At 36.7% G+C, this 26,442-nt stretch overlaps 1 protein-coding gene and 1 long non-coding RNA gene across 4 annotated transcripts in view; both read left to right on the top strand.

Annotated features, from left to right (window-relative positions):
• The first annotated feature begins 1,853 nt into the window (after nucleotides 1-1,853).
• wu:fj66e11 lies at nucleotides 1,854-13,541 on the top strand. Of its 2 annotated transcripts, XR_002459532.3 has the most exons (6): nucleotides 1,854-2,437; nucleotides 6,113-6,202; nucleotides 6,290-6,428; nucleotides 8,880-8,971; nucleotides 9,883-9,962; nucleotides 11,898-13,541. It is a non-coding gene; the product is annotated as a wu:fj66e11 (long non-coding RNA). The 2 variants fall into 2 exon arrangements; XR_012385512.1 differs by lacking the exon at nucleotides 9,883-9,962 and having other exon boundaries at nucleotides 1,963-2,437.
• A 1,978-nt stretch (nucleotides 13,542-15,519) lies between these two features.
• Nucleotides 15,520-26,442, top strand: part of LOC103911669 (rho-associated protein kinase 1-like) — a 31,470-nt gene continuing 20,547 nt past the window's right edge. Inside the window, exons 1-5 of one of the 2 annotated variants that reach the window (XM_073912873.1) lie at nucleotides 15,520-15,990; nucleotides 19,667-19,756; nucleotides 19,844-19,982; nucleotides 22,281-22,372; nucleotides 23,944-25,587. In XM_073912873.1, coding sequence (XP_073768974.1) covers nucleotides 19,675-19,756; nucleotides 19,844-19,982; nucleotides 22,281-22,368 — 309 coding nt within the window. In that variant the 5' untranslated portion in view covers nucleotides 15,520-15,990; nucleotides 19,667-19,674 and the 3' untranslated portion in view covers nucleotides 22,369-22,372; nucleotides 23,944-25,587. Of the gene's footprint in view, nucleotides 15,991-19,666; nucleotides 19,757-19,843; nucleotides 19,983-22,280; nucleotides 22,373-23,943; nucleotides 25,588-26,442 lie in introns of those variants that run through there. The other variant, XM_073912872.1, reaches the window with a different exon arrangement.

Here is a 26,442-nt window from a genome sequence, read left to right as displayed (position 1 = left end):
GGCTTTGGTTTCTGTGACTTTTTCAATAGCCTAGATCTAAACCACAGACGACTGTCATTTATTAGACAACAGCATTGTTCACCTCCACCCGCGTGAAGTAATATTTACCTCTGAAAACACAAGCCATAACCACACCAAACTAAATGCAAGTTGCAAACAGCAATTCACAGGGTTTACTTCACATTGGGGTTCATGTTTAAAACACTTTCAGACATTTAAACAAAAATAAATGTCAATTAATATTTAGCAATCTTTAATTAATAATAAGCAATATCTGTGATTGTTAGAGATTTGTACAGCACAGAATTTTTTTTAATGACAAATAATTAAAGCAGTTCGGATGTAGTGTTGTTTGAAAGAGGACATCTAATATATAATAAAAATGATGTATTAATTATTTTATTTATACATTGAACATCATATGAGGTATTAAAGCGCCCCCTAGTGCCGATTTCTTCCAAATTTAACAACAAATAATATTTTAACTACTGTGATGGTTAGGATTGGGGTGGGGGTAGGCATTACAAAATGCAATGTATTGGGTAATTTAATAGATAGCATAAATAATACTCGGTACAACTACAGTGCTGTGACGGTTGGGTTTAGGGTTGAGGTGGGTGTAGATGTTAATAAAATACAATAAATGGGAAATTTAATAAATAATACAAATAATTCTTGTTAACTTTCAGCCATATCCAATCTAGCAACAACAACCCTTTAGGGCATGAGGTGTCCAAACAAACCCAGTCCAAGAGGACCACCTATGTAAGCCTACACCTGTCTAGAGTGGACACCTTAAACCCTAATAACGCTCTGGTAAGCCTAATAACGCTTTAATTAGTCGGTTTAAGTGTGTTAACGTAGGATAGGAGCTAAAATTCCATCTTTCGGATGAGACGTTAAACCGAGGTCCCGACTCTCTGTGGTCGTTAAAAATTCCAGGATGTCCTTCGAAAAGAGTAGGGGTTCAAGCCCGGCATCCTGGCCAAATCTGCCCACTGGCCTCTGTCAATCATGGCCTCCTAACCATCTCCATATTCAATTGGCTTCATCACTGTCTCCTCTCCACCAATCAGCTGGTGTGCGGTCTGGTGCAAAATGGCTGCCGTCGCGTCATCCAGGTGGATGCTGAACACTGGTGGTGGATGAGGACATCCCCCCCATTGTGTAAAGCGCTTTGAGTGCCCAGAATAGCGCTATATAAATGTAAGGAATTATTATTATTAATATTAAAATAAGCCGGACCGAGAAAATCTTTTAGGTAATTTATTCCTCTAAGTTATTAACATGGTCCCACTGGTGCATGTGTTCCTTACACATACAAAACCTTTTTGAAGTTCTCCCATGCAGGCAATTGTGCTAAGACTGTGATCTATTCCCTGCAACATCAGGCCACAATCAGGTGTCCACAATCAGGTGGTTTGTCTTGGTCTGGCATCTCAGCTGAGACCTGTCCACTATGGGTGACCCTGCCAGTACTTGTGAAGTACCAGTGGTGAAGCTCTCAGTATCACTGATGCACAGAAGCCCTCACAGCACGTCAAGCTGCAAACCATGTGAGGGACCCTAACCTAACCTACCCTATACTAACCTATCACTGACCGACCAACACTCAGAGGAGTCCAGCAACTGACCAGCAACACTAAGAGACCGCTCAGAAAACCCTGCAAAGCGCATGTCAAAAACACAGAAAACTTTCCAAAACAACCTGACAGCCAGAACCCAAGAGCCACATCAGCAACCATCAAAACATTCAGCAGAGTGATAAAAACTTTGAATGAAAAGAAAACTTAATGTAAAGACTTACTCTATAACTATATACAGTATGTACATACGTGCCCTTGATCTTTCATGGGACACTATGATGGCTCAGTGTCTGGGCTTCTTTCTTCGGGGTTCCTCCTCGGGTAGTGGCTCTCCACTGATGTCCACGTGGATTTGAGGAGCGCTGCTGCTTTCGCTGGACCTGCTCTCCGTGATCAAGACTCGTCTATCAGGCAGCTCGGTCTCCAGCAGCGTAGGCCGGTGGAGCTTCTCCCACAGCCGTTGCTTGATCCCCAGGCCTCGCTTGAAGCGGTAGCGGCTGCAGCCGGTCTCCACGACGGAGCGAAAGATGTGCTGATAGTCCTGCACGCTTCTGCCGTGGATGGAGAGCTGCTGCTCCTGCTGACACTCGTTCACTGAGGAAGACACTGATGCTGCTGCTGCTGCTGCTGCGGGACGGAGGACAGGGAGGGCCGCCGCGTTCATCAGGTGTCGCTTCTTCAGCGCTGGGTCAGAGATGCAGCTGTAGGTGTGATCTGACCTGACCGCCGCTGCGAGCTGCTCAACGGTAGAGACGCCCTGTAGCCAGAAGTGACTCGTGTGTGCGGGGAGAGCCCTGGTTCTTCTTGAGCGACGCTGCTCCATCAAGATGACCCAAGAACAACTTTCCAAAGTAGAGAAACTGATCAAACTTTTCAAAAGTTGTCGAGAGTTTGTTGCGAGACGATCGGGTCAGAACCAGCTGTGTATATTAAAGATCAACTCAAGTTGCTGTAGTGACAGAATGACGAGCCTCATTTAAATGTAAACAATATTTAATATCAGCAGTGAATTAATGAAATCAGCACGAACTCTGTGCTTTTATAATTGAGTTTTTATTAAATGCAGTAGCTAAATATCTAAATTATGATTATACAATAAAATGCTGGTCTTATATTAATAAAAAATAAAAAATAAGCATAAATGGGCGTTTTTTATAGGACGAATGTTGACCACTGAAAATCGTCACAGGTTTCAGAAATCTGGTCATGTTAGTGAATATTACCATTGATTTTTGTTTGCTTTTGGGATGGTTTGCGTTTCATTAAAAAAAAACACTGAACTAATATTCTCGTTTCTATATTTACTTCATAATTAACTAGGCCTATATCAGACCAACCGGGACTTTAGCAATGACATTGTTCTTTTGATGCTTTGTATACTTAAATTTTCACAATTTTCCTGCACTGACTGGGTGATTTAATATTTTTATAGTATTATTAAAATTATTAATCATAATAATGCTATAAGCAATACAATAAACCAAAATACATTCCAAAAAAAAATAAAAATCAAAAATATAAACCAGTATCAGATACAACGACAACCAGCATTAATAAGATTAAAAAAGCTAAATATACAACAGTTTATTTTGATTAGCTATTAGCTTATTAGGTCAGGGAAGTGCTAATCATTCATTCTGAGTGAAGGTTTTTATTTATTATTATTAAAATAGCTTTAAGAAACTTAAAACAACCATGCCAAATAAAAAATATGTAAATATGCGTGCCCTAAAACATATTGGTTTATTTGACTATGGCAATTTTATTTATTTACATTTTATTTAATGGTTTACTTTTAGGCTATCACAAAATATTAACCACTTTCATTGACCAATGTGCTCTCCAACAAATAAACAGAAAGGGAAACAGAAACTAAATAGTAAAAAATGTATTTAAAACATAAAAGTCTTTAATCTAGACCAAAAGATATTGTTGTACAGAGCTCGTCTGATTGACTGTGGTAAGGCTCATTTATACACATATATACTGTGTATAGAGGAAAATAGGATGCAATATTTCAAGTTTATTTAAAAAGCTGTGCATATCTTCAACATTAAATGAATATGAAATAAACTTTTTATAATAAAAACTGACTCCAGGATCATATCAATGTTTGAACTGTAGTTTACAGATTTGTATTTAAAATTGAATGGCAAAGCCACAAAACGAATAAAATAAACAAAAAATAGTGTGATGTGACAAATCTGATTAACAAACTAAAAATATATCATTAAAATAACAGAGAGGGAAAATTACAAACACAGGAAAAAAAATTTATGTTTTTTACTTCCCAGTCCCAGACGTTCCTGAAATGTCATAATCACATGTCCAAGTGTTTCTTTACAACAGTAGTATGAAAATCGCCCCTGGTGGTGATGTGATCAGGACTGTAGCTGGAGAGGCAGGAAGTCAGGCCCGGCGCTACGGGGGGGCAAAGGGAGGCATTGCCCCCTCAGAAAGAGTTTGTGCCCCAATGTGCCAACAATCCCAATTTTCATAAGGGATTGTTTACTCAAACTGAAAATTCTTTCTGTCATTAACTATTAACACTCCCGTCGTTCCAACCGTCAGAACACACATCTAAATATTTTAAAATATATGACATAGCAATTGAATTATGAAAATTGGTGAGATTAAAGCTAGTCCTATAGTCCAGAGATCCGGTCCCCGCGTCAGGTCTGGTGCGCCCGTAAATAGCCTTTAAAACGCGCACACGGCGATGGAGGCGCACTCAACTCACAAGGGAGAAAATTGGTGACATGATAGGAGCAGCTTAATTCATTACATGTTTTGGTTAACTAATTATTTAAACACAACTCTCTTGAGCTCTAAAAGGGAAAAAAACACATAAGAAATTTGCTGTTAAATTAATTTTAGCAGAGACGCAACTGCCAGTCATTTATTAGTTATTCGGGAAGATGTAGCCTAATAAAAATGTTTTAATAAAAATAAATAGTTTACTGCACAGTCCCACAGTAGGCTACACTATAAATAATATTTTAAATGTATTTATTAATATTATTATTAACATTATTGCGATTAAGCTAAAATTGACAAAATGCAGAACCCTTTCAAAGTTTGCTTTCATTTTGCTGAAAAGTGCACTTTTACAGTTGTGTAGAGAAACGTTCCATTATGCAGCAGCAGTCAAGGTATAACACATAATAAATGCCTTTTGGGTTTAAAGATGATCGGCCTGCGAAGTCAAGTTTGCAGTGTTATAAATGGAATAGGTATAGTGCTTAAGTGGATTTACCGCGGATCAACCGAGAAACCTCGTGCGCTGCAGGTAGGCAGAATGATAATCTTTTGAAAATATGTAATTTAGGCTGTACTGCTATCTATTGTGTATATTTACAACAAATTCAGCAAAATCATTTTGTTAGAATAGTTTCAATTAGCATGTTGTACTGACCGCTGCATCATTGGAGTAAGCCAGATTTCCACAAATATTGCATTCTATAGGAAACTAAATCATTTAAAAGCAAGATATTTTCTGAGAAATATTCAGGTTGTACTCATTATGGGTATTGTATAAGCTATAGTATTATAAAATGCTAGTTTAAGTAATTAAATGTGAAATAAGTGATCAAATCAAGTTTGGAGGATGGTGACAAAGTATTAACGTTGTAAATGAAAATTAATTTAAAGAATGTCTGATTTTGGTCAGCAGAGGGCACTAAACTCTGGTCAATGTCATTTACTGTTAAGACACACCCTGTTGAAAAATTTAATTATTTGAAACCCATGACCTATTTTTGAACAAAATTAATTTATTTTTGGGGTTCCACTGTGATCCTAAAATAGAGCTTAATGTGAAATTCTACTTTGACATTTAATTTGGCATAATATATTCAGTATTACCCATTAAACGCAGCCTTGGTACAATAATTTGTACTTTTAAAAAAAACCCTGGTTTGGGATTAGGCATGGGCCGGTAAAAGATTAAAAATAATAATGTTAAATTACTAAAACTACTAGTAATTCACTTAAATAGCATAAAATAGTATAAATAGTCAAATGTAAACCTGACTGAGAAAATAGTCTTGACTGGCTGTTTTTGAACACTTGAATTTCACAGGATGCACCAGCCCATATTGTAGTCAGTTAGTTATGTACTCATGTAAATAAGGACGACAAAAACTACAGACCTGTTCATTAGACCTTGAAGCCTAATATTTCTGCTGCTGTAATGTTGATGTTAACTAACCAAAATAAAGAAAGTTAAACTTGATTTTAAGTATAACATCATTTAAATAACTTGTTGCTAGCTGTATTTTTATTAGTGCTGTCAAATGCTTAATCACATGAAAATTAAGTTTGTATTTACATAATATATTTTCGTGGAGTGTATATATTTGAGAAACTATTCATTTATTTCTTCATATGAAATATTTATATCTACATCAAATTATAAATAAATAAATAAATATAAAAATGATGTACATGTTATGAAGATGCAAATTTAATTTTGGGTTTGATTAATTATGATTAATTGCTTGACACAACTGTTTTCATTTCTCCAGAGGTTTTAATGTCTCAAGGAGGGACTGGTTATTACGGTCGTGAGTGTGACTGGTGGTCTGTTGGTGTTTTCATTTATGAGCTTCTAGTGGGTGAGAAGTGTCAGCTTCATATGCATCTCTTGAAATTTTATTTCAGTGTTCTCATAATCAAATGTTTTCTTCTGTCGATCTGGGCAGGCGACACTCCATTTCATTCCGAGTCTCTGGTGGGCACATATGGAAAGATCATGGATCACAAGAACATCTTAACTTTCCCAGATGATATTGAAATGTCAAAGGATGGCAAAGACCTCATCTGTGCCTTTCTGAGTAGCAAGTGAGACTGAGAAAATGAAAGTTTGATTTGAGTTTTTTTTTTTTTTTCTTGTAAAATTCAGACTCTTACTCGCTTAATATCCCCTTACTTGTTTGTTTTTAGAGGTTGGCTGGTAACATTAATTTTTTTATTAATTTAAATTTAACTTTACTGTAAAAAAGAGCTAATTTTCAGGACAATTTATTACACACATGATGAGATTTCTTTTGTAGTTTGGAGTTTATAACCTGGGTTTGACATTACCTTTTTTGATCACCAGCCACAGTGGCTAGGAGTTTTCCAACATTACTAGCCACTCGCCATTTTCACTAGCCACAATTTTAATGTTGGAAAAATATATTTTATATTGATAAATTTGAATTTGACATGCTAACTTTACTTAATTTGTACTTTGTGTCCACATGCCTCCTTGTTCATTTAATATTTTTGTGTGTTGTTTATGACCTTGCTCAATGAGCATGAGTACAGGGGATGTGATTTTTATAGTGTCACTATGCAATTAATTTAGTTTTTTTTTTATAAATAGTTTATTTCACATCTGTTTCCAGGGCTCGACACTAAGGATTTGCAAAGTTTTTCTCTGGCTGCACCGAACTAATTATTACTTAGAAACACATTTTAAATAATGTGTAAAGCAAACAAAATATAGCTATACATACACTTTTTATACACAGTTGACACTTAAAAACAATACTCTCATGTATTCTCAAAGTGGCTAGTGGGAGTGGCTGTCTAACCCGCCACAGCTGAAATCTACCCGCATTTGTTAATGTGTTAATGTCAAGCCCTGTTTATAACGTATTTAATATAATCACAGGGTAGCTTAGATTTGTTATCGTTGTTATCATATGAAATTTTCCCTATTTTTCCCTATCGATGTACTTTTTTCCAAAATGACAATCTCAGGGAATATTTCATAAACACCAAATCATATATTTTTTAATTTAATTAAAGGAGAACATACAAGTCTATATTAATTTGATGCTTTTAAAAGCTCTTCATACAATAAGTCTTTCATAAAACTTTAATGTCCTACAGCTTTTACTAGACACACTAGCTTAATAAAACCTTACTTGTTTGTTTTTAGAGGTCGGCTGGTAGTGAAATTAATTTATTATTTTTTCTATTTGAAATTAGCTTCACTGTAAAAAAAAAAAAAGTAAATTTTCTTGACAATTTTTTACACATTTTGATCAGATTTCTTCTGTAGTTTATAACATATATAATGTAAACACAGAGTACCTAAGATTTGTTATTACTGAAAACAGTCAAGTTTTCTTGCCATAAATTACCAGGCACAGAAAAAAAGGAGATTAATTTAGCAGCTTCAGTGAGAAAAATTAGCAGTTTTTGCTTAGTTTATTCTCAGCTAATGTGATGGAAAAACATATTTTGTCTCTGTAGCCAGAATATGATGATCCATTTCCCCAAACACAAATGTTGGCTATAAAAAAATGAATAATCTTTATTAAACCGTTCAAGATATTCAAAGATTTTTTTCTTATAATTTTGCAGCCCTGTATAATTGACACACAGTTTTGCACAACCCAGTGTTGTTGTTGACACTTTGTAGTGTTCTGATTGATTGAATTAGTAAATTATGTGTATATTTGACAAAATACAACAATGTTAATATAATCTAAGCCTGATTACTACACATACCTAAAATATAAATAAATAGTTTTATCAGTGAAAAAAAAAAGTTTTATCAGTGTTTATGAAATGTTCCCTATTTTTTTAAAGGTTTAGGGTCAATAAGATTTTTTTTTTCTTTAATGGTTTTAGAAAAATTCTAAAAATATACATATAATTCTGAATAGTAATAATAATAATAATAATCACAAGAAATATTTCTTAAGCACCAAATCGCCAAAAAACTTACTAAGCCATATCAACATTTTAATTGAATTAAATTAGATAAAAATTTAAAGACAACATACAAGATGATCTTTATTTATGTTATGCCTTTAAAAGCTCTTTATAAATAAAGTCCCTAATAAAACATACATTTCATCTCCTACTGCTTTTACTATATCAGCTTCATGGACGTTCACCCTCCAGCCTGACAACTTCCATCTGAATTCCTCTTTTCTCCTTCCCTCTTTCTCCTCTCTCACATGCCCACATACAAGCATTTCTGATTAAACATACAGAGAGGGGCTTAATGTTTTCTCTCAATGTTTTCATGTAAACACACACACACACACACACACACACTCCTCCCTTTGCATTCAGGCTGTTGGAATGTCCCACACGTGGTAGTCCAAACTGCTGCACCGCCTCAATGCAGATGAAGTAAAAGGAAGGGGGAGTGAACGGTCCTTATTTTTGGATGTCTCTCTGACTGCTCCACTCCTCCATGCTGTGCTGTTGGATGTTCTTGGTTTATGGTCATTTAACGGATTAGCGCTTCTCTGTTTGTTTTGCTGACCAGTGTTGTGCTATGTTCAGGGAGGTGAGGCTTGGCCGGACTGGAGTGGATGAAATAAAATGTCACCCCTTCTTCAAGAACGATCAGTGGACCTTCGACACCATATGAGACAGTAAGTCAGTGAGAGCTTGACTTTTTTTTTGTCGCTGCCTTTAGTTGTGGTGAAATGAGATGCATCATGTCGTTTATCTGTTTGTGCAGTCAGTACCTTTTATTTCTGAATCGTCTGGCATCGTACTTGAAGCCAAGTCATTTAGCCTAAGGCATAGTTGTCTTAGAACGAGTAGTTTGCTGATCAAATTCCACATTTTGATGAGGCAAAACACATCTTGGATGTTTTAATTACTATTTTAGGTGAAAAACAAAATAATGAGATTTGTGTAAAATCTAAAGTTAACCAAGTCCAGCCCGCCATCTTGTCCTGCCTCTCAGTTCTCTTAAGCCTTGGGCCGGCTCTGTGAAGTGGCCTCTTTTGGGCTCATCATTGAAGACTGGACGAGCTGCAACATTTCGTTCTCCCAGGTTCTGGGAGTAGATGAGCATGTCATCGGTCTAGACTATGGTCAACTTGTGAAGTTACTCATACACCTCAGCTTATGGCATATTACCATTCAAATGAAACGTTTCCAGCAGAATATGAAGCTCTAAAAAAACTCCATCAGCACTGGTAACTATGAAAAACACGACTGAACACTAATGGTATACTCAACACTTTACACTGACATTCGAAGGATCACCTGACGTTAAAGACTGAAGTAAGAACGCTGGAGGAACATCAAATTTTAACACGGAAGAGTTTTTTTTTCTCCCAAATTAAAGCAATATTTTTTAATCTTGTTTTTTTTTTTTTTTTTTACTGTACAGTTGCCCCAGGTTTGGATCAGGTGTGATGCCTGCTCATCTGACCTTTGACCTCGGCACTCAACTGCTGCCAGTTTTCTTTCAATGCCATGAGATTTCTGAATTCTACATGCAGGAACCGATGCATTCTTTTTTTTATTTTTATTTCTTTAAACAAAACAGATATGGCAGACACGGCCAAACATCGAAACTTTGGAGGACGTCTAGGAAAAAAAGCGCCATATCATCAAGGGGAATAAAAGGTTTGATCAAAGCGTGCATTTACACACATTCATTTAAATATGGACAAAACCAACATTGGGTTATTTTTGTTATTAGATTTAAAACACGTGGACCCTATTTGACCCAGTGTTCATATATACATATTTTTATGAATGAATATTTTCGCATATAAAAGATAATAAAAGACTGACTAGACAGATTAGATGGATCAATAGACAGATTGACACGTGTAGTCATTCGTTCTTGTGTATTTGATGACTAGCTTCCAGTAGTATCTGGCTGCAGACTTGCATGCAACCTGAGACACAATGCACTCAATGGAGCTAGTGAGGTCTCTGTGAGAGGCGGGGTTAGGGGTGCACACTCACTGACAGCCTAGATTTTAGCCTCGTTTTAACCAAGCCGTCTGTTAGACTTTTAACCCTTATGTATTGTTCAAGTGGCTGTTTTTGCCCCCAATGACCTCCATTATAGCTAAACTTGTTTTAATTGCAAAGCCATGACACCAGATAGTAACTCATTCTTTATTGTTGGTGGTTTCCCTGCTGGGATGAGATAAAACTAGTCATTTTTACTTTTGATCGTCAGTTGGTACCTTTAAACGCCCCAAAAAAAATGCTTGCTGGGATGGTACCACGAGGCTGTGCTCACTTCTGGACAGAGGGGGTGTAGACTTGCAGCTAGTGCCGGTAAGAGGTGCAGACGCTGAGGCTGTTCTGTATGCGAGTGTTGAGGTTTTGAAACATCACCTGACAACGTGTAGGTAGAGAGTAGCAGGTTCTGGGAGTAGATGAGCATGTCACCGGTGTAGACTTTGACCAACTTGGGAAGTCACTCACAAGACCTCAGCTTATGGGACATTACCATTAAAATGAAACGTTTCCAGCAGAATATGATGCTTTAAAAAAAAAAACTCCATCAGCACTGGTAACTATGAAAAACACGACTGAGCACTTATAGTATACTCAACACTTTACACTGACATTTGAAGGATCACCTGACATTAAAGACTGAAGTAAGAACGCTGAAAAAACATCCGATTTTAGCACAGAAGAGGTTTTCTTTTCCTAAATTAAAGCAAAACTTCATAATATTGTGTTAATGAATTAATTAGTGTGTGTTGCACTGCTGGAGTGAAGGTTAACCAGTCCACACAGTTCATGCAGCTATAATCTTTATTATCTTTTACTAAGAAACTATGTACAATATTTACACGTTGGCTCCAGGTCTCTTGGATGAAGATCTCTCAGCGACGTGGTCTCTTCTGGTCGCCGCGCGTCTCTGGTGGAGATGGGGAGCGGGACCACCTTTATGAACCAAAATCGTTCTTTGTACCAGGCTGTAAACACCTTCTTTTCTGCTGTAAAGTTGGCCATTTTAACAGTGGGCTCAATAGAAATTTGCTCCATATGGAGCCAGGACTGCCAGAATTTCATTGAACTGCATTTTCAGTTACTTCTGTATTTGCTTCATGACGGAGAGCGGGAGGTTGCCGTTGTTTGGGCACAAGCTGTAATATTTACTTTTCTGATCTGGAAAGATTCTCATTTGCAAAGGTTTTTGTTTGCTTCCTGGACATCCCCAGCACAAATAATTAAATGATGAGTGGGGTGTTTTAAGCTGAAATGACACACACATTTTGGGGCAGCTAATATTTTTATTATGCTTGTAACATAACCCTTTATAACTGCAATGAAATGAAAGTAGTGTTAAATTTTTCTTCTGAATTAAAAGTAAAACTATCAGAAAGTAACAAACAAATGTAGGACAGGTACTTTTTTATTCCTTTCGGTTGTTACTTAGTGGCGGCAAAGCTTGAAAGCAAATTTCCAGTCCATTTTAGATAAAATAAACTGAATTATTAAAGACAGCCAGAGAGATGACTTTCATTTTCATGGCATAAATGAATGTAACTCAGCCTCTTGACTTTTCAACTCTTGTTTATTTCTCAATAGCAAAAAAATGCCAAAAACAGACACCCAAAACCCTACGCATGCTGCGCGACACAGGGGCGTGAACCTGCAGGACCCAGACGCACAGTCCACTCGAAGCTGCTGTGGGAACTAAAGGCCTGTCAACACTCCATCATGGGAGACCACGACACCTTCTCCTCCCTAAAATCCCACCCTTCACCCTTTCACCTCCCAAGACGGATAAGGAAAGAGAAAGAAAGAGAAAGGAATACCAGGAAGAGCTCGAGGAAAACGCCTTACTCGTGCCACAAAGAGATTTTTCAAGGAAGACTTCTGGTGGACGGGGCTGAAAGCGAACGGACGATGGACTCTGTCATGTCTGGCAGTAAATATGGATTCTGTATTACTTTCAAGTCAACAAGAATTTCCACCTCAGTTCATCCTCATTATGCAAGCACCATGTAGAGATAAAGGATTGGAAAAGAGATAAAGGAACACAGAATGGACTGAAGAGTTATTATTAACCAACAAACCTTCCCATTCTCAGCCCCTGGAAGGGCCCGTAATGCCCCTTTTAACATTCAGAAGTCTTCAAGCGAAATCTACACTGAGTATCCATATGGTCTGGGCTCTCCCATTTAATCTCAACTCTAACACTGGAAGAAAGTCAGCACCTTAAACTTAAACTAACCCTTCAGTTATTCATCTATGAGCCACATCTACTAAATTTCTAACACAAAGGAACACCGAAGCAGAACTTCATATGTTTTATTTCAGCTTTATTTATTACCTTTGTTTGAACTGGTCTCCCTTTGCGCAGCTCGTCATTCATCTCTGACCTAAAAAGTATTGAAGAAAGTCAATGTTGTCTTCCCTATCCCATTTACTTCTCCCCACAGCATTGACCTCAAAGTTCAGTGTTGATGTTCACAAAACAACAGCGAGCTCTACGATGCCTTCTTAATCTTGTTTTAGCTTTGTGTAAACTACTGTTTGAGAGTCAACAAATTATTACATATATTTGCACCAATCAGACTGATCCAAAATCATTTTGCTTCATGATTAATTGCAAAATATCATTACACATTTAGTTGTCTGGATGCGGAAGTCACACAACACCAGTCTCAATATGTGTTATTAAAAAGCAACAAAAAATATTCAAGCACCCACTAATCAACAAAGTGAATGATTGAGCACTGGGATGGCAAATATTGTGGGAATGCAGATTTTTGCCCACAAAGCCCCTGAAAAAGTGGAAAAAAACAGAAGTGCCTACTCCGTTTTTTCCGTGTTCTTTGTTTTGGGCTTGATTGAGGTCGGCTGACCATCTTAAAAGTAGCGGTTTTGAGACGATCCCGAGGTATACGGGCAATAAGCTGTGAGAATAACTTGCGGAGCGTGCTAGTAAACAGAGGAGTCGTTTCAGTTTTGTTTTATGAATGCTGTTTGTTGATGTGTATTAAAAAGAATTTTATTTCAGATTGATTTTAGTCAGTAATTTAATGGGTTACCAATACATTTATATGGTCATTTAGGGAATGAATTAGGTATCATGATAAGGTGTCACACAGCTAGAAGTCATTTGTCATGTGTCTTCAGGTCCACCTTTTTTGTGGAATAAGATCTGATCTCGTTAACACCTCTGTCAATTTTAAATAAAGCTGTGCTGTTCTGCTATGAATGAAACGTGGCTTTGGTTTCTGTGACTTTTTCAATAGCCTAGATCTAAACCACAGACTACTGTCATTTATGAGACAACAGCATTGTTCACCTCCACCCGCGTGAAGTAATATTTACCTCTGAAAACACAAGCCATAACCACACCAAACTAAATGCAAGTTGCAAACAGCAATTCACAGGGTTTACTTCACATTGGGGTTCATGTTTAAAACACTTTCAGACATTTAAACAAAAATAAATGTCAATTAATATTTAGCAATCTTTAATTAATAATAAGCAATATCTGTGATTGTTAGAGATTTGTACAGCACAGAATTTTTTTTAATGACAAATAATTAAAGCAGTTCGGATGTAGTGTTGTTTGAAAGAGGACATCTAATATATAATAAAAAGGATGTATTAATTATTTTATTTATAAATTGAACATCATATGAGGTATTAAAGCGCCCCCTAGTGCCGATTTCTTCCAAATTTAACAACAATTAATATTTTAACTACTGTGATGGTTAGGATTGGGGTGGGGGTAGGCATTACAAAATGCAATGTATTGGGTAATTTAATAGATAGCATAAATAATACTCGGTACAACTACAGTGCTGTGACGGTTGGGTTTAGGGTTGAGGTGGGTGTAGATGTTAATAAAATACAATAAATGGGAAATTTAATAAATAATACAAATAATTCTTGTTAACTTTCAGCCATATCCAATCTAGCAACAACAACCCTTTAGGGCATGAGGTGTCCAAACAAACCCAGTCCAAGAGGACCACCTATGTAAGCCTACACCTGTCTAGAGTGGACACCTTAAACCCTAATAACGCTCTGGTAAGCCTAATAACGCTTTAATTAGTCGGTTTAAGTGTGTTAACGTAGGATAGGAGCTAAAATTCCATCTTTCGGATGAGACGTTAAACCGAGGTCCCGACTCTCTGTGGTCGTTAAAAATTCCAGGATGTCCTTCGAAAAGAGTAGGGGTTCAAGCCCAGCATCCTGGCCAAATCTGCCCACTGGCCTCTGTCAATCATGGCCTCCTAACCATCTCCATATTCAATTGGCTTCATCACTGTCTCCTCTCCACCAATCAGCTGGTGTGCGGTCTGGTGCAAAATGGCTGCCGTCGCGTCATCCAGGTGGATGCTGCACACTGGTGGTGGATGAGGACGTCCCCCCCATTGTGTAAAGCGCTTTGAGTGCCCAGAATAGCGCTATATAAATGTAAGGAATTATTATTATTATTATTATTATTATTAAAATAAGCCGGACCGAGAAAATCTTTTAGGTAATTTATTCCTCTAAGTTATTAACATGGTCCCACTGGTGCATGTGTTCCTTACACATACAAAACCTTTTTGAAGTTCTCCCATGCAGGCAATTGTGCTAAGACTGTGATCTATTCCCTGCAACATCAGGCCACAATCAGGTGTCCACAATCAGGTGGTTTGTCTTGGTCTGGCATCTCAGCTGAGACCTGTCCACTATGGGTGACCCTGCCAGTACTTGTGAAGTACCAGTGGTGAAGCTCTCAGTATCACTGATGCACAGAAGCCCTCACAGCACGTCAAGCTGCAAACCATGTGAGGGACCCTAACCTAACCTACCCTATACTAACCTATCACTGACCGACCAACACTCAGAGGAGTCCAGCAACTGACCAGCAACACTAAGAGACCGCTCAGAAAACCCTGCAAAGCGCATGTCAAAAACACAGAAAACTTTCCAAAACAACCTGACAGCCAGAACCCAAGAGCCACATCAGCAACCATCAAAACATTCAGCAGAGTGATAAAAACTTTGAATGAAAAGAAAACTTAATGTAAAGACTTACTCTATAACTATATACAGTATGTACATACGTGCCCTTGATCTTTCATGGGACACTATGATGGCTCAGTGTCTGGGCTTCTTTCTTCGGGGTTCCTCCTCGGGTAGTGGCTCTCCACTGATGTCCACGTGGATTTGAGGAGCGCTGCTGCTTTCGCTGGACCTGCTCTCCGTGATCAAGACTCGTCCATCAGGCAGCTCGGTCTCCAGCAGCGTAGGCCGGTGGAGCTTCTCCCACAGCCGTTGCTTGATCCCCAGGCCTCGCTTGAAGCGGTAGCGGCTGCAGCCGGTCTCCACGACGGAGCGAAAGATGTGCTGATAGTCCTGCACGCTTCTGCCGTGGATGGAGAGCTGCTGCTCCTGCTGACACTCGTTCACTGAGGAAGACACTGATGCTGCTGCTGCTGCTGCTGCGGGACGGAGGACAGGGAGGGCCGCCGCGTTCATCAGGTGTCGCTTCTTCAGCGCTGGGTCAGAGATGCAGCTGTAGGTGTGATCTGACCTGACCGCCGCTGCGAGCTGCTCAACGGTAGAGACGCCCTGTAGCCAGAAGTGACTCGTGTGTGCGGGGAGAGCCCTGGTTCTTCTTGAGCGACGCTGCTCCATCAAGATGACCCAAGAACAACTTTCCAAAGTAGAGAAACTGATCAAACTTTTCAAAAGTTGTCGAGAGTTTGTTGCGAGACGATCGGGTCAGAACCAGCTGTGTATATTAAAGATCAACTCAAGTTGCTGTAGTGACAGAATGACGAGCCTCATTTAAATGTAAACAATATTTAATATCAGCAGTGAATTAATGAAATCAGCACGAACTCTGTGCTTTTATAATTGAGTTTTTATTAAATGCAGTAGCTAAATATCTAAATTATGATTATACAATAAAATGCTGGTCTTATATTAATAAAAAATAAAAAATAAGCATAAATGGGCGTTTTTTATAGGACGAATGTTGACCACTGAAAATCGTCACAGGTTTCAGAAATCTGGTCATGTTAGTGAATATTACCATTGATTTTTGTTTGCTTTTGGGATGGTTTGCGTTTCATTAAAAAAAAACACTGAACTAATATTCTCGTTTCTATATTTACTTCATAATTAACTAGGCCTATATCAGACCAACCGGGACTTTAGCAATGACATTGTTCTTTTGATGCTTTGTATACTTAAATTTTCACAATTTTCCTGCACTGACTGGGTGATTTAATATTTTTATAGTATTATTAAAATTATTAATCATAATAATGCTATAAGCAATACAATAAACCAAAATACATTCCAAAAAAAAAATAAAAATCAAAAATATAAACCAGTATCAGATACAACGACAACCAGCATTAATAAGATTAAAAAAGCTAAATATACAACAGTTTATTTTGATTAGCTATTAGCTTATTAGGTCAGGGAAGTGCTAATCATTCATTCTGAGTGAAGGTTTTTATTTATTATTATTAAAATAGCTTTAAGAAACTTAAAACAACCATGCCAAATAAAAAATATGTAAATATGCGTGCCCTAAAACATATTGGTTTATTTGACTATGGCAATTTTATTTATTTACATTTTATTTAATGGTTTACTTTTAGGCTATCACAAAATATTAACCACTTTCATTGACCAATGTGCTCTCCAACAAATAAACAGAAAGGGAAACAGAAACTAAATAGTAAAAAATGTATTTAAAACATAAAAGTCTTTAATCTAGACCAAAAGATATTGTTGTACAGAGCTCGTCTGATTGACTGTGGTAAGGCTCATTTATACACATATATACTGTGTATAGAGGAAAATAGGATGCAATATTTCAAGTTTATTTAAAAAGCTGTGCATATCTTCAACATTAAATGAATATGAAATAAACTTTTTATAATAAAAACTGACTCCAGGATCATATCAATGTTTGAACTGTAGTTTACAGATTTGTATTTAAAATTGAATGGCAAAGCCACAAAACGAATAAAATAAACAAAAAATAGTGTGATGTGACAAATCTGATTAACAAACTAAAAATATATCATTAAAATAACAGAGAGGGAAAATTACAAACACAGGAAAAAAAATTTATGTTTTTTACTTCCCAGTCCCAGACGTTCCTGAAATGTCATAATCACATGTCCAAGTGTTTCTTTACAACAGTAGTATGAAAATCGCCCCTGGTGGTGATGTGATCAGGACTGTAGCTGGAGAGGCAGGAAGTCAGGCCCGGCGCTACGGGGGGGCAAAGGGAGGCATTGCCCCCTCAGAAAGAGTTTGTGCCCCAATGTGCCAACAATCCCAATTTTCATAAGGGATTGTTTACTCAAACTGAAAATTCTTTCTGTCATTAACTATTAACACTCCCGTCGTTCCAACCGTCAGAACACACATCTAAATATTTTAAAATATATGACATAGCAATTGAATTATGAAAATTGGTGAGATTAAAGCTAGTCCTATAGTCCAGAGATCCGGTCCCCGCGTCAGGTCTGGTGCGCCCGTAAATAGCCTTTAAAACGCGCACACGGCGATGGAGGCGCACTCAACTCACAAGGGAGAAAATTGGTGACATGATAGGAGCAGCTTAATTCATTACATGTTTTGGTTAACTAATTATTTAAACACAACTCTCTTGAGCTCTAAAAGGGAAAAAAACACATAAGAAATTTGCTGTTAAATTAATTTTAGCAGAGACGCAACTGCCAGTCATTTATTAGTTATTCGGGAAGATGTAGCCTAATAAAAATGTTTTAATAAAAATAAATAGTTTACTGCACAGTCCCACAGTAGGCTACACTATAAATAATATTTTAAATGTATTTATTAATATTATTATTAACATTATTGCGATTAAGCTAAAATTGACAAAATGCAGAACCCTTTCAAAGTTTGCTTTCATTTTGCTGAAAAGTGCACTTTTACAGTTGTGTAGAGAAACGTTCCATTATGCAGCAGCAGTCAAGGTATAACACATAATAAATGCCTTTTGGGTTTAAAGATGATCGGCCTGCGAAGTCAAGTTTGCAGTGTTATAAATGGAATAGGTATAGTGCTTAAGTGGATTTACCGCGGATCAACCGAGAAACCTCGTGCGCTGCAGGTAGGCAGAATGATAATCTTTTGAAAATATGTAATTTAGGCTGTACTGCTATCTATTGTGTATATTTACAACAAATTCAGCAAAATCATTTTGTTAGAATAGTTTCAATTAGCATGTTGTACTGACCGCTGCATCATTGGAGTAAGCCAGATTTCCACAAATATTGCATTCTATAGGAAACTAAATCATTTAAAAGCAAGATATTTTCTGAGAAATATTCAGGTTGTACTCATTATGGGTATTGTATAAGCTATAGTATTATAAAATGCTAGTTTAAGTAATTAAATGTGAAATAAGTGATCAAATCAAGTTTGGAGGATGGTGACAAAGTATTAACGTTGTAAATGAAAATTAATTTAAAGAATGTCTGATTTTGGTCAGCAGAGGGCACTAAACTCTGGTCAATGTCATTTACTGTTAAGACACACCCTGTTGAAAAATTTAATTATTTGAAACCCATGACCTATTTTTGAACAAAATTAATTTATTTTTGGGGTTCCACTGTGATCCTAAAATAGAGCTTAATGTGAAATTCTACTTTGACATTTAATTTGGCATAATATATTCAGTATTACCCATTAAACGCAGCCTTGGTACAATAATTTGTACTTTTAAAAAAAACCCTGGTTTGGGATTAGGCATGGGCCGGTAAAAGATTAAAAATAATAATGTTAAATTACTAAAACTACTAGTAATTCACTTAAATAGCATAAAATAGTATAAATAGTCAAATGTAAACCTGACTGAGAAAATAGTCTTGACTGGCTGTTTTTGAACACTTGAATTTCACAGGATGCACCAGCCCATATTGTAGTCAGTTAGTTATGTACTCATGTAAATAAGGACGACAAAAACTACAGACCTGTTCATTAGACCTTGAAGCCTAATATTTCTGCTGCTGTAATGTTGATGTTAACTAACCAAAATAAAGAAAGTTAAACTTGATTTTAAGTATAACATCATTTAAATAACTTGTTGCTAGCTGTATTTTTATTAGTGCTGTCAAATGCTTAATCACATGAAAATTAAGTTTGTATTTACATAATATATTTTCGTGGAGTGTATATATTTGAGAAACTATTCATTTATTTCTTCATATGAAATATTTATATCTACATCAAATTATAAATAAATAAATAAATATAAAAATGATGTACATGTTATGAAGATGCAAATTTAATTTTGGGTTTGATTAATTATGATTAATTGCTTGACACAACTGTTTTCATTTCTCCAGAGGTTTTAATGTCTCAAGGAGGGACTGGTTATTACGGTCGTGAGTGTGACTGGTGGTCTGTTGGTGTTTTCATTTATGAGCTTCTAGTGGGTGAGAAGTGTCAGCTTCATATGCATCTCTTGAAATTTTATTTCAGTGTTCTCATAATCAAATGTTTTCTTCTGTCGATCTGGGCAGGCGACACTCCATTTCATTCCGAGTCTCTGGTGGGCACATATGGAAAGATCATGGATCACAAGAACATCTTAACTTTCCCAGATGATATTGAAATGTCAAAGGATGGCAAAGACCTCATCTGTGCCTTTCTGAGTAGCAAGTGAGACTGAGAAAATGAAAGTTTGATTTGAGTTTTTTTTTTTTTTTTCTTGTAAAATTCAGACTCTTACTCGCTTAATATCCCCTTACTTGTTTGTTTTTAGAGGTTGGCTGGTAACATTAATTTTTTTATTAATTTAAATTTAACTTTACTGTAAAAAAGAGCTAATTTTCAGGACAATTTATTACACACATGATGAGATTTCTTTTGTAGTTTGGAGTTTATAACCTGGGTTTGACATTACCTTTTTTGATCACCAGCCACAGTGGCTAGGAGTTTTCCAACATTACTAGCCACTCGCCATTTTCACTAGCCACAATTTTAATGTTGGAAAAATATATTTTATATTGATAAATTTGAATTTGACATGCTAACTTTACTTAATTTATACTTTGTGTCCACATGCCTCCTTGTTCATTTAATATTTTTGTGTGTTGTTTATGACCTTGCTCAATGAGCATGAGTACAGGGGATGTGATTTTTATAGTGTCACTATGCAATTAATTTAGTTTTTTTTTTATAAATAGTTTATTTCACATCTGTTTCCAGGGCTCGACACTAAGGATTTGCAAAGTTTTTCTCTGGCTGCACCGAACTAATTATTACTTAGAAACACATTTTAAATAATGTGTAAAGCAAACAAAATATAGCTATACATACACTTTTTATACACAGTTGACACTTAAAAACAATACTCTCATGTATTCTCAAAGTGGCTAGTGGGAGTGGCTGTCTAACCCGCCACAGCTGAAATCTACCCGCATTTGTTAATGTGTTAATGTCAAGCCCTGTTTATAACGTATTTAATATAATCACAGGGTAGCTTAGATTTGTTATCGTTGTTATCATATGACATTTTCCCTATTTTTCCCTATCGATGTACTTTTTTCCAAAATGACAATCTCAGGGAATATTTCATAAACACCAAATCATATATTTTTTAATTTAATTAAAGGAGAACATACAAGTCTATATTAATTTGATGCTTTTAAAAGCTCTTCATACAATAAGTCTTTCATAAAACTTTAATGTCCTACAGCTTTTACTAGACACACTAGCTTAATAAAACCTTACTTGTTTGTTTTTAGAGGTCGGCTGGTAGTGAAATTAATTTATTATTTTTTCTATTTGAAATTAGCTTCACTGTAAAAAAAAAAAAAGTAAATTTTCTTGACAATTTTTTACACATTTTGATCAGATTTCTTCTGTAGTTTATAACATATATAATGTAAACACAGAGTACCTAAGATTTGTTATTACTGAAAACAGTCAAGTTTTCTTGCCATAAATTACCAGGCACAGAAAAAAAGGAGATTAATTTAGCAGCTTCAGTGAGAAAAATTAGCAGTTTTTGCTTAGTTTATTCTCAGCTAATGTGATGGAAAAACATATTTTGTCTCTGTAGCCAGAATATGATGATCCATTTCCCCAAACACAAATGTTGGCTATAAAAAAATGAATAATCTTTATTAAACCGTTCAAGATATTCAATGATTTTTTTTTCTCATAATTTTGCAGCCCTGTATAATTGACACACAGTTTTGTTGGCACAACCCAGTGTTGTTGTTGACACTTTGTAGTGTTCTGATTGATTGAATTAGTAAATTCTGTGTATATTTGACAAAATACAACAATGTTAATATAATCTAAGCCTGATTACTACACATACCTAAAATATAAATAAATAGTTTTATTAATATTTAATATATCTTAAGCACCAAATCGCCAAAAAACTTACTAAGCCATATCAACATTTTAATTGAATTAAATTAGATAAAATGTAAAGACAACATACAAGATGATCTTTATTTATGTTATGCCTTTAAAAGCTCTTTATAAATAAAGTCCCTAATAAAACATACATTTCATCTCCTACTGCTTTTACTATATCAGCTTCATGGACGTTCACCCTCCAGCCTGACAACTTCCATCTGAATTCCTCTTTTCTCCTTCCCTCTTTCTCCTCTCTCACATGCCCACATACAAGCATTTCTGATCAAACATACAGAGAGGGGCTTAATGTTTTCTCTCAATGTTTTCATGTAAACACACACACACACACACTCCTCCCTTTGCATTCAGGCTGTTGGAATGTCCCACATGTGGTAGTCCAAACTGCTGCACCGCCTCAATGCAGATGAAGTAAAAGGAAGGGGGAGTGAACGGTCCTTATTTTTGGATGTCTCTCTGACTGCTCCACTCCTCCATGCTGTGCTGTTGGATGTTCTTGGTTTATGGTCATTTAACGGATTAGCGCTTCTCTGTTTGTTTTGCTGACCAGTGTTGTGCTATGTTCAGGGAGGTGAGGCTTGACCGGACTGGAGTGGATGAAATAAAATGTCACCCCTTCTTCAAGAACGATCAGTGGACCTTCGAAACCATATGAGACAGTAAGTCAGTGAGAGCTTGACTTTTTTTTTTTGTCGCTGCCTTTAGTTGTGGTGAAATGAGATGCATCATGTCGTTTATCTGTTTGTGCAGTCAGTACCTTTTATTTCTGAATCGTCTGGCATCGTACTTGAAGCCAAGTCATTTAGCCGAAGGCATAGTTGTCCTAGAACGAGTAGTTTGCTGATCAAATTCCACATTTTGATGAGGCAAAACACATCTTGGATGTTTTAATTACTATTTTAGGTGAAAAACAAAATAATGAGATTTGTGTAAAATCTAAAGTTAACCAAGTCCAGCCCGCCATCTTGTCCTGCCTCTCAGTTCTCTTAAGCCTTGGGCCGGCTCTGTGAAGTGGCCTCTTTTGGGCTCATCATTGAAGACCGGACGAGCTGCAACATTTCGTTCTCCCAGGTTCTGGGAGTAGATGAGCATGTCACCGGTGTAGACTTTGACCAACTTGGGAAGTCACTCACAAGACCTCAGCTTATGGGACATTACCATTAAAATGAAACGTTTCCAGCAGAATATGATGCTTTAAAAAAAAAAACTCCATCAGCACTGGTAACTATGAAAAACACGACTGAGCACTAATAGTATACTCAACACTTTACACTGACATTAAAGACTGAAGTAAGAACGCTGAAAAAACATCCGATTTTAGCACAGAAGAGGTTTTCTTTTCCTAAATTAAATCAAAACTTCATAATATTGTGTTAATGAATTAATTAGTGTGTGTTGCACTGCTGGAGTGAAGGTTAACCAGTCCACACAGTTCATGCAGCTATAATCTTTATTATCTTTTACTAAGAAACTATGTACAATATTTACACGTTGGCTCCAGGTCTCTTGGATGAAGATCTCTCAGCGACGTGGTCTCTTCTGGTCGCCACGCATCTCTGGTGGAGCTGGGGAGCGGGACCACCTTTATGAACCAAAATCGTTCTTTGTACCAGGCTGTAAACACCTTCTTTTCTGCTGTAAAGTTGGCCATTTTAACAGTGGGCTCAATAGAAATTTGCTCCATATGGAGCCAGGACTGCCAGAATTTCATTGAACTGCATTTTCAGTTACTTCTGTATTTGCTTCATGACGGAGAGCGGGAGGTTGCCGTTGTTTGGGCACAAGCTGTAATATTTACTTTTCTGATCTGGAAAGATTCTCATTTGCAAAGGTTTTTGTTTGCTTCCTGGACATCCCCAGCACAAATAATTAAATGATGAGTGGGGTGTTTTAAGCTGAAATGACACACACATTTTGGGGCAGCTAATATTTTTATTATGCTTGTAACATAACCCTTTATAACTGCAATGAAATGAAAGTAGTGTTAAATTTTTCTTCTGAATTAAAAGTAAAACTATCAGAAAGTAACAAACAAATGTAGGACAGGTACTTTTTTATTCCTTTCAGTTGTTACTGGATGGCGGCAAAGCTTGAAAGCAAATTTCCAGTCTATTTTAGATAAAATAAACTGAATTATTAAAGACAGCCAGAGAGATGACTTTCATTTTCATGGCATAAATGAATGTAACTCAGCCTCTTGACTTTTCAACTCTTGTTTATTTCTCAATAGCAAAAAAATGCCAAAAACAGACACCCAAAACCCTACGCATGCTGCGCGACACAGGGGCGTGAACCTGCAGGACCCAGACGCACAGTCCACTCGAAGCTGCTGTGGGAACTAAAGGCCTGTCAACACTCCATCATGGGAGACCACGACACCTTCTCCTCCCTAAAATCCCACCCTTCACCCTTTCACCTCCCAAGACGGATAAGGAAAGAGAAAGAAAGAGAAAGGAATACCAGGAAGAGCTCGAGGAAAACGCCTCACTCATGCCACAAAGAGATTTTTCAAGGAAGACTTCTGGTGGACGGGGCTGAAAGCGAACGGACGATGGATTCTGTCATGTCTGGCAGTAAATATGGATTCTGTATTACTTTCAAGTCAACAAGAATTTCCACCTCAGTTCATCCTCATTATGCAAGCACCATGTAGAGATAAAGGATTGGAAAAGAGATAAAGGAACACAGAATGGACTGAAGAGTTATAATTAACCAACAAACCTTCCCATTCTCAGGCCCTGGAAGGGTCCGTAATGCCCCTTTTAACATTCAGAAGTCTTCAAGCAAAATCTACACTGAGTATCCATATGGTCTGGGCTCTCCCATTTAATCTCAACTCTAACACTGGAAGAAAGTCAGCACCTTAAACTTAAACTAACCCTTCAGTTATTCATCTATGAGCCACATCTACTAAATTTCTAACACAAAGGAACACCGAAGCAGAACTTCATATGTTTTATTTCAGCTTTATTTATTACCTTTGTTTGAACTGGTCTCCCTTTGCGCAGCTCTTCATTCATCTCTGACCTAAAAAGTATTGAAGAAAGTCAATGTTGTCTTCCCTATCCCATTTACTTCTCCCCACAGCATTGACCTCAAAGTTCAGTGTTGATGTTCACAAAACAACAGCGAGCTCTACGATGCCTTCTTAATCTTCTTTTAGCTTTGTGTAAACTACTGTTTGAGAGTCAACAAATTATTACATATATTTGCACCAATCAGACTGATCCAAAATCATTTTGCTTCACGATTAATTGCAAAATATCATTACACATTTAGTTGTCTGGATGCGGAAGTCACACAACACCAGTCTCAATATGTGTTATTAAAAAGCAACAAAAAATATTCAAGCACCCACTAATCAACAAAGTGAATGATTGAGCACTGGGATGGCAAATATTGTGGGAATGCAGATTTTTGCCCACAAAGCCCCTGAAAAAGTGGAAAAAAACAGAAGTGCCTACTCCGTTTTTTCCGTGTTCTTTGTTTTGGGCTTGATTGAGGTCGGCTGACCATCTTAAAAGTAGCGGTTTTGAGACGATCCCGAGGTATACGGGCAATAAGCTGTGAGAATAACTTGCGGAGCGTGCTAGTAAACAGAGGAGTCGTTTCAGTTTTGTTTTATGAATGCTGTTTGTTGATGTGTATTAAAAAGAATTTTATTTCAGATTGATTTTAGTCAGTAATTTAATGGGTTACCAATACATTTATATGGTCATTTAGGGAATGAATTAGGTATCATGATAAGGTGTCACACAGCTAGAAGTCATTTGTCATGTGTCTTCAGGTCCACCTTTTTTGTGGAATAAGATCTGATCTCGTTAACACCTCTGTCAATTTTAAATAAAGCTGTGCTGTTCTGCTATGAATGAAACGTGGCTTTGGTTTCTGTGACTTTTTCAATAGCCTAGATCTAAACCACAGACTACTGTCATTTATGAGACAACAGCATTGTTCACCTCCACCCGCGTGAAGTAATATTTACCTCTGAAAACACAAGCCATAACCACACCAAACTAAATGCAAGTTGCAAACAGCAATTCACAGGGTTTACTTCACATTGGGGTTCATGTTTAAAACACTTTCAGACATTTAAACAAAAATAAATGTCAATTAATATTTAGCAATCTTTAATTAATAATAAGCAATATCTGTGATTGTTAGAGATTTGTACAGCACAGAATTTTTAATGACAAATAAATAAAGCAGTTCGGATGTAGTGTTGTTTGAAAGAGGACATCTAATATATAATAAAAATGATGTATTAATTATTTTATTTATAGAACATCATATGAGGTATTAAAGCGCCCCCTAGTGCCGATTTCTTCCAAATTTAACAACAATTAATATTTTAACTACTGTGATGGTTAGGATTGGGGTGGGGGTAGGCATTACAAAATGCAATGTATTGGGTAATTTAATAGATAGCATAAATAATACTCGGTACAACTACAGTGCTGTGACGGTTGGGTTTAGGGTTGAGGTGGGTGTAGATGTTAATAAAATACAATAAATGGGAAATTTAATAAATAATACAAATAATTCTTGTAAACTTTCAGCCATATCCAATCTAGCAACAACAACCCTTTAGGGCATGAGGTGTCCAAACAAACCCAGTCCAAGAGGACCACCTATGTAAGCCTACACCTGTCTAGAGTGGACACCTTAAACCCTAATAACGCTCTGGTAAGCCTAATAACGCTTTAATTAGTCGGTTTAAGTGTGTTAA

The sequence above is a fragment of the Danio rerio genome, chromosome 9 (genome assembly GCF_049306965.1).
Source record: "Danio rerio strain Tuebingen ecotype United States chromosome 9, GRCz12tu, whole genome shotgun sequence".
Lineage (NCBI taxonomy): Eukaryota > Metazoa > Chordata > Actinopteri > Cypriniformes > Danionidae > Danio > Danio rerio.
The sequence above is the reverse complement of the archived record's forward strand: the minus strand, read 5'-3'. Positions and strand labels throughout refer to the sequence as shown.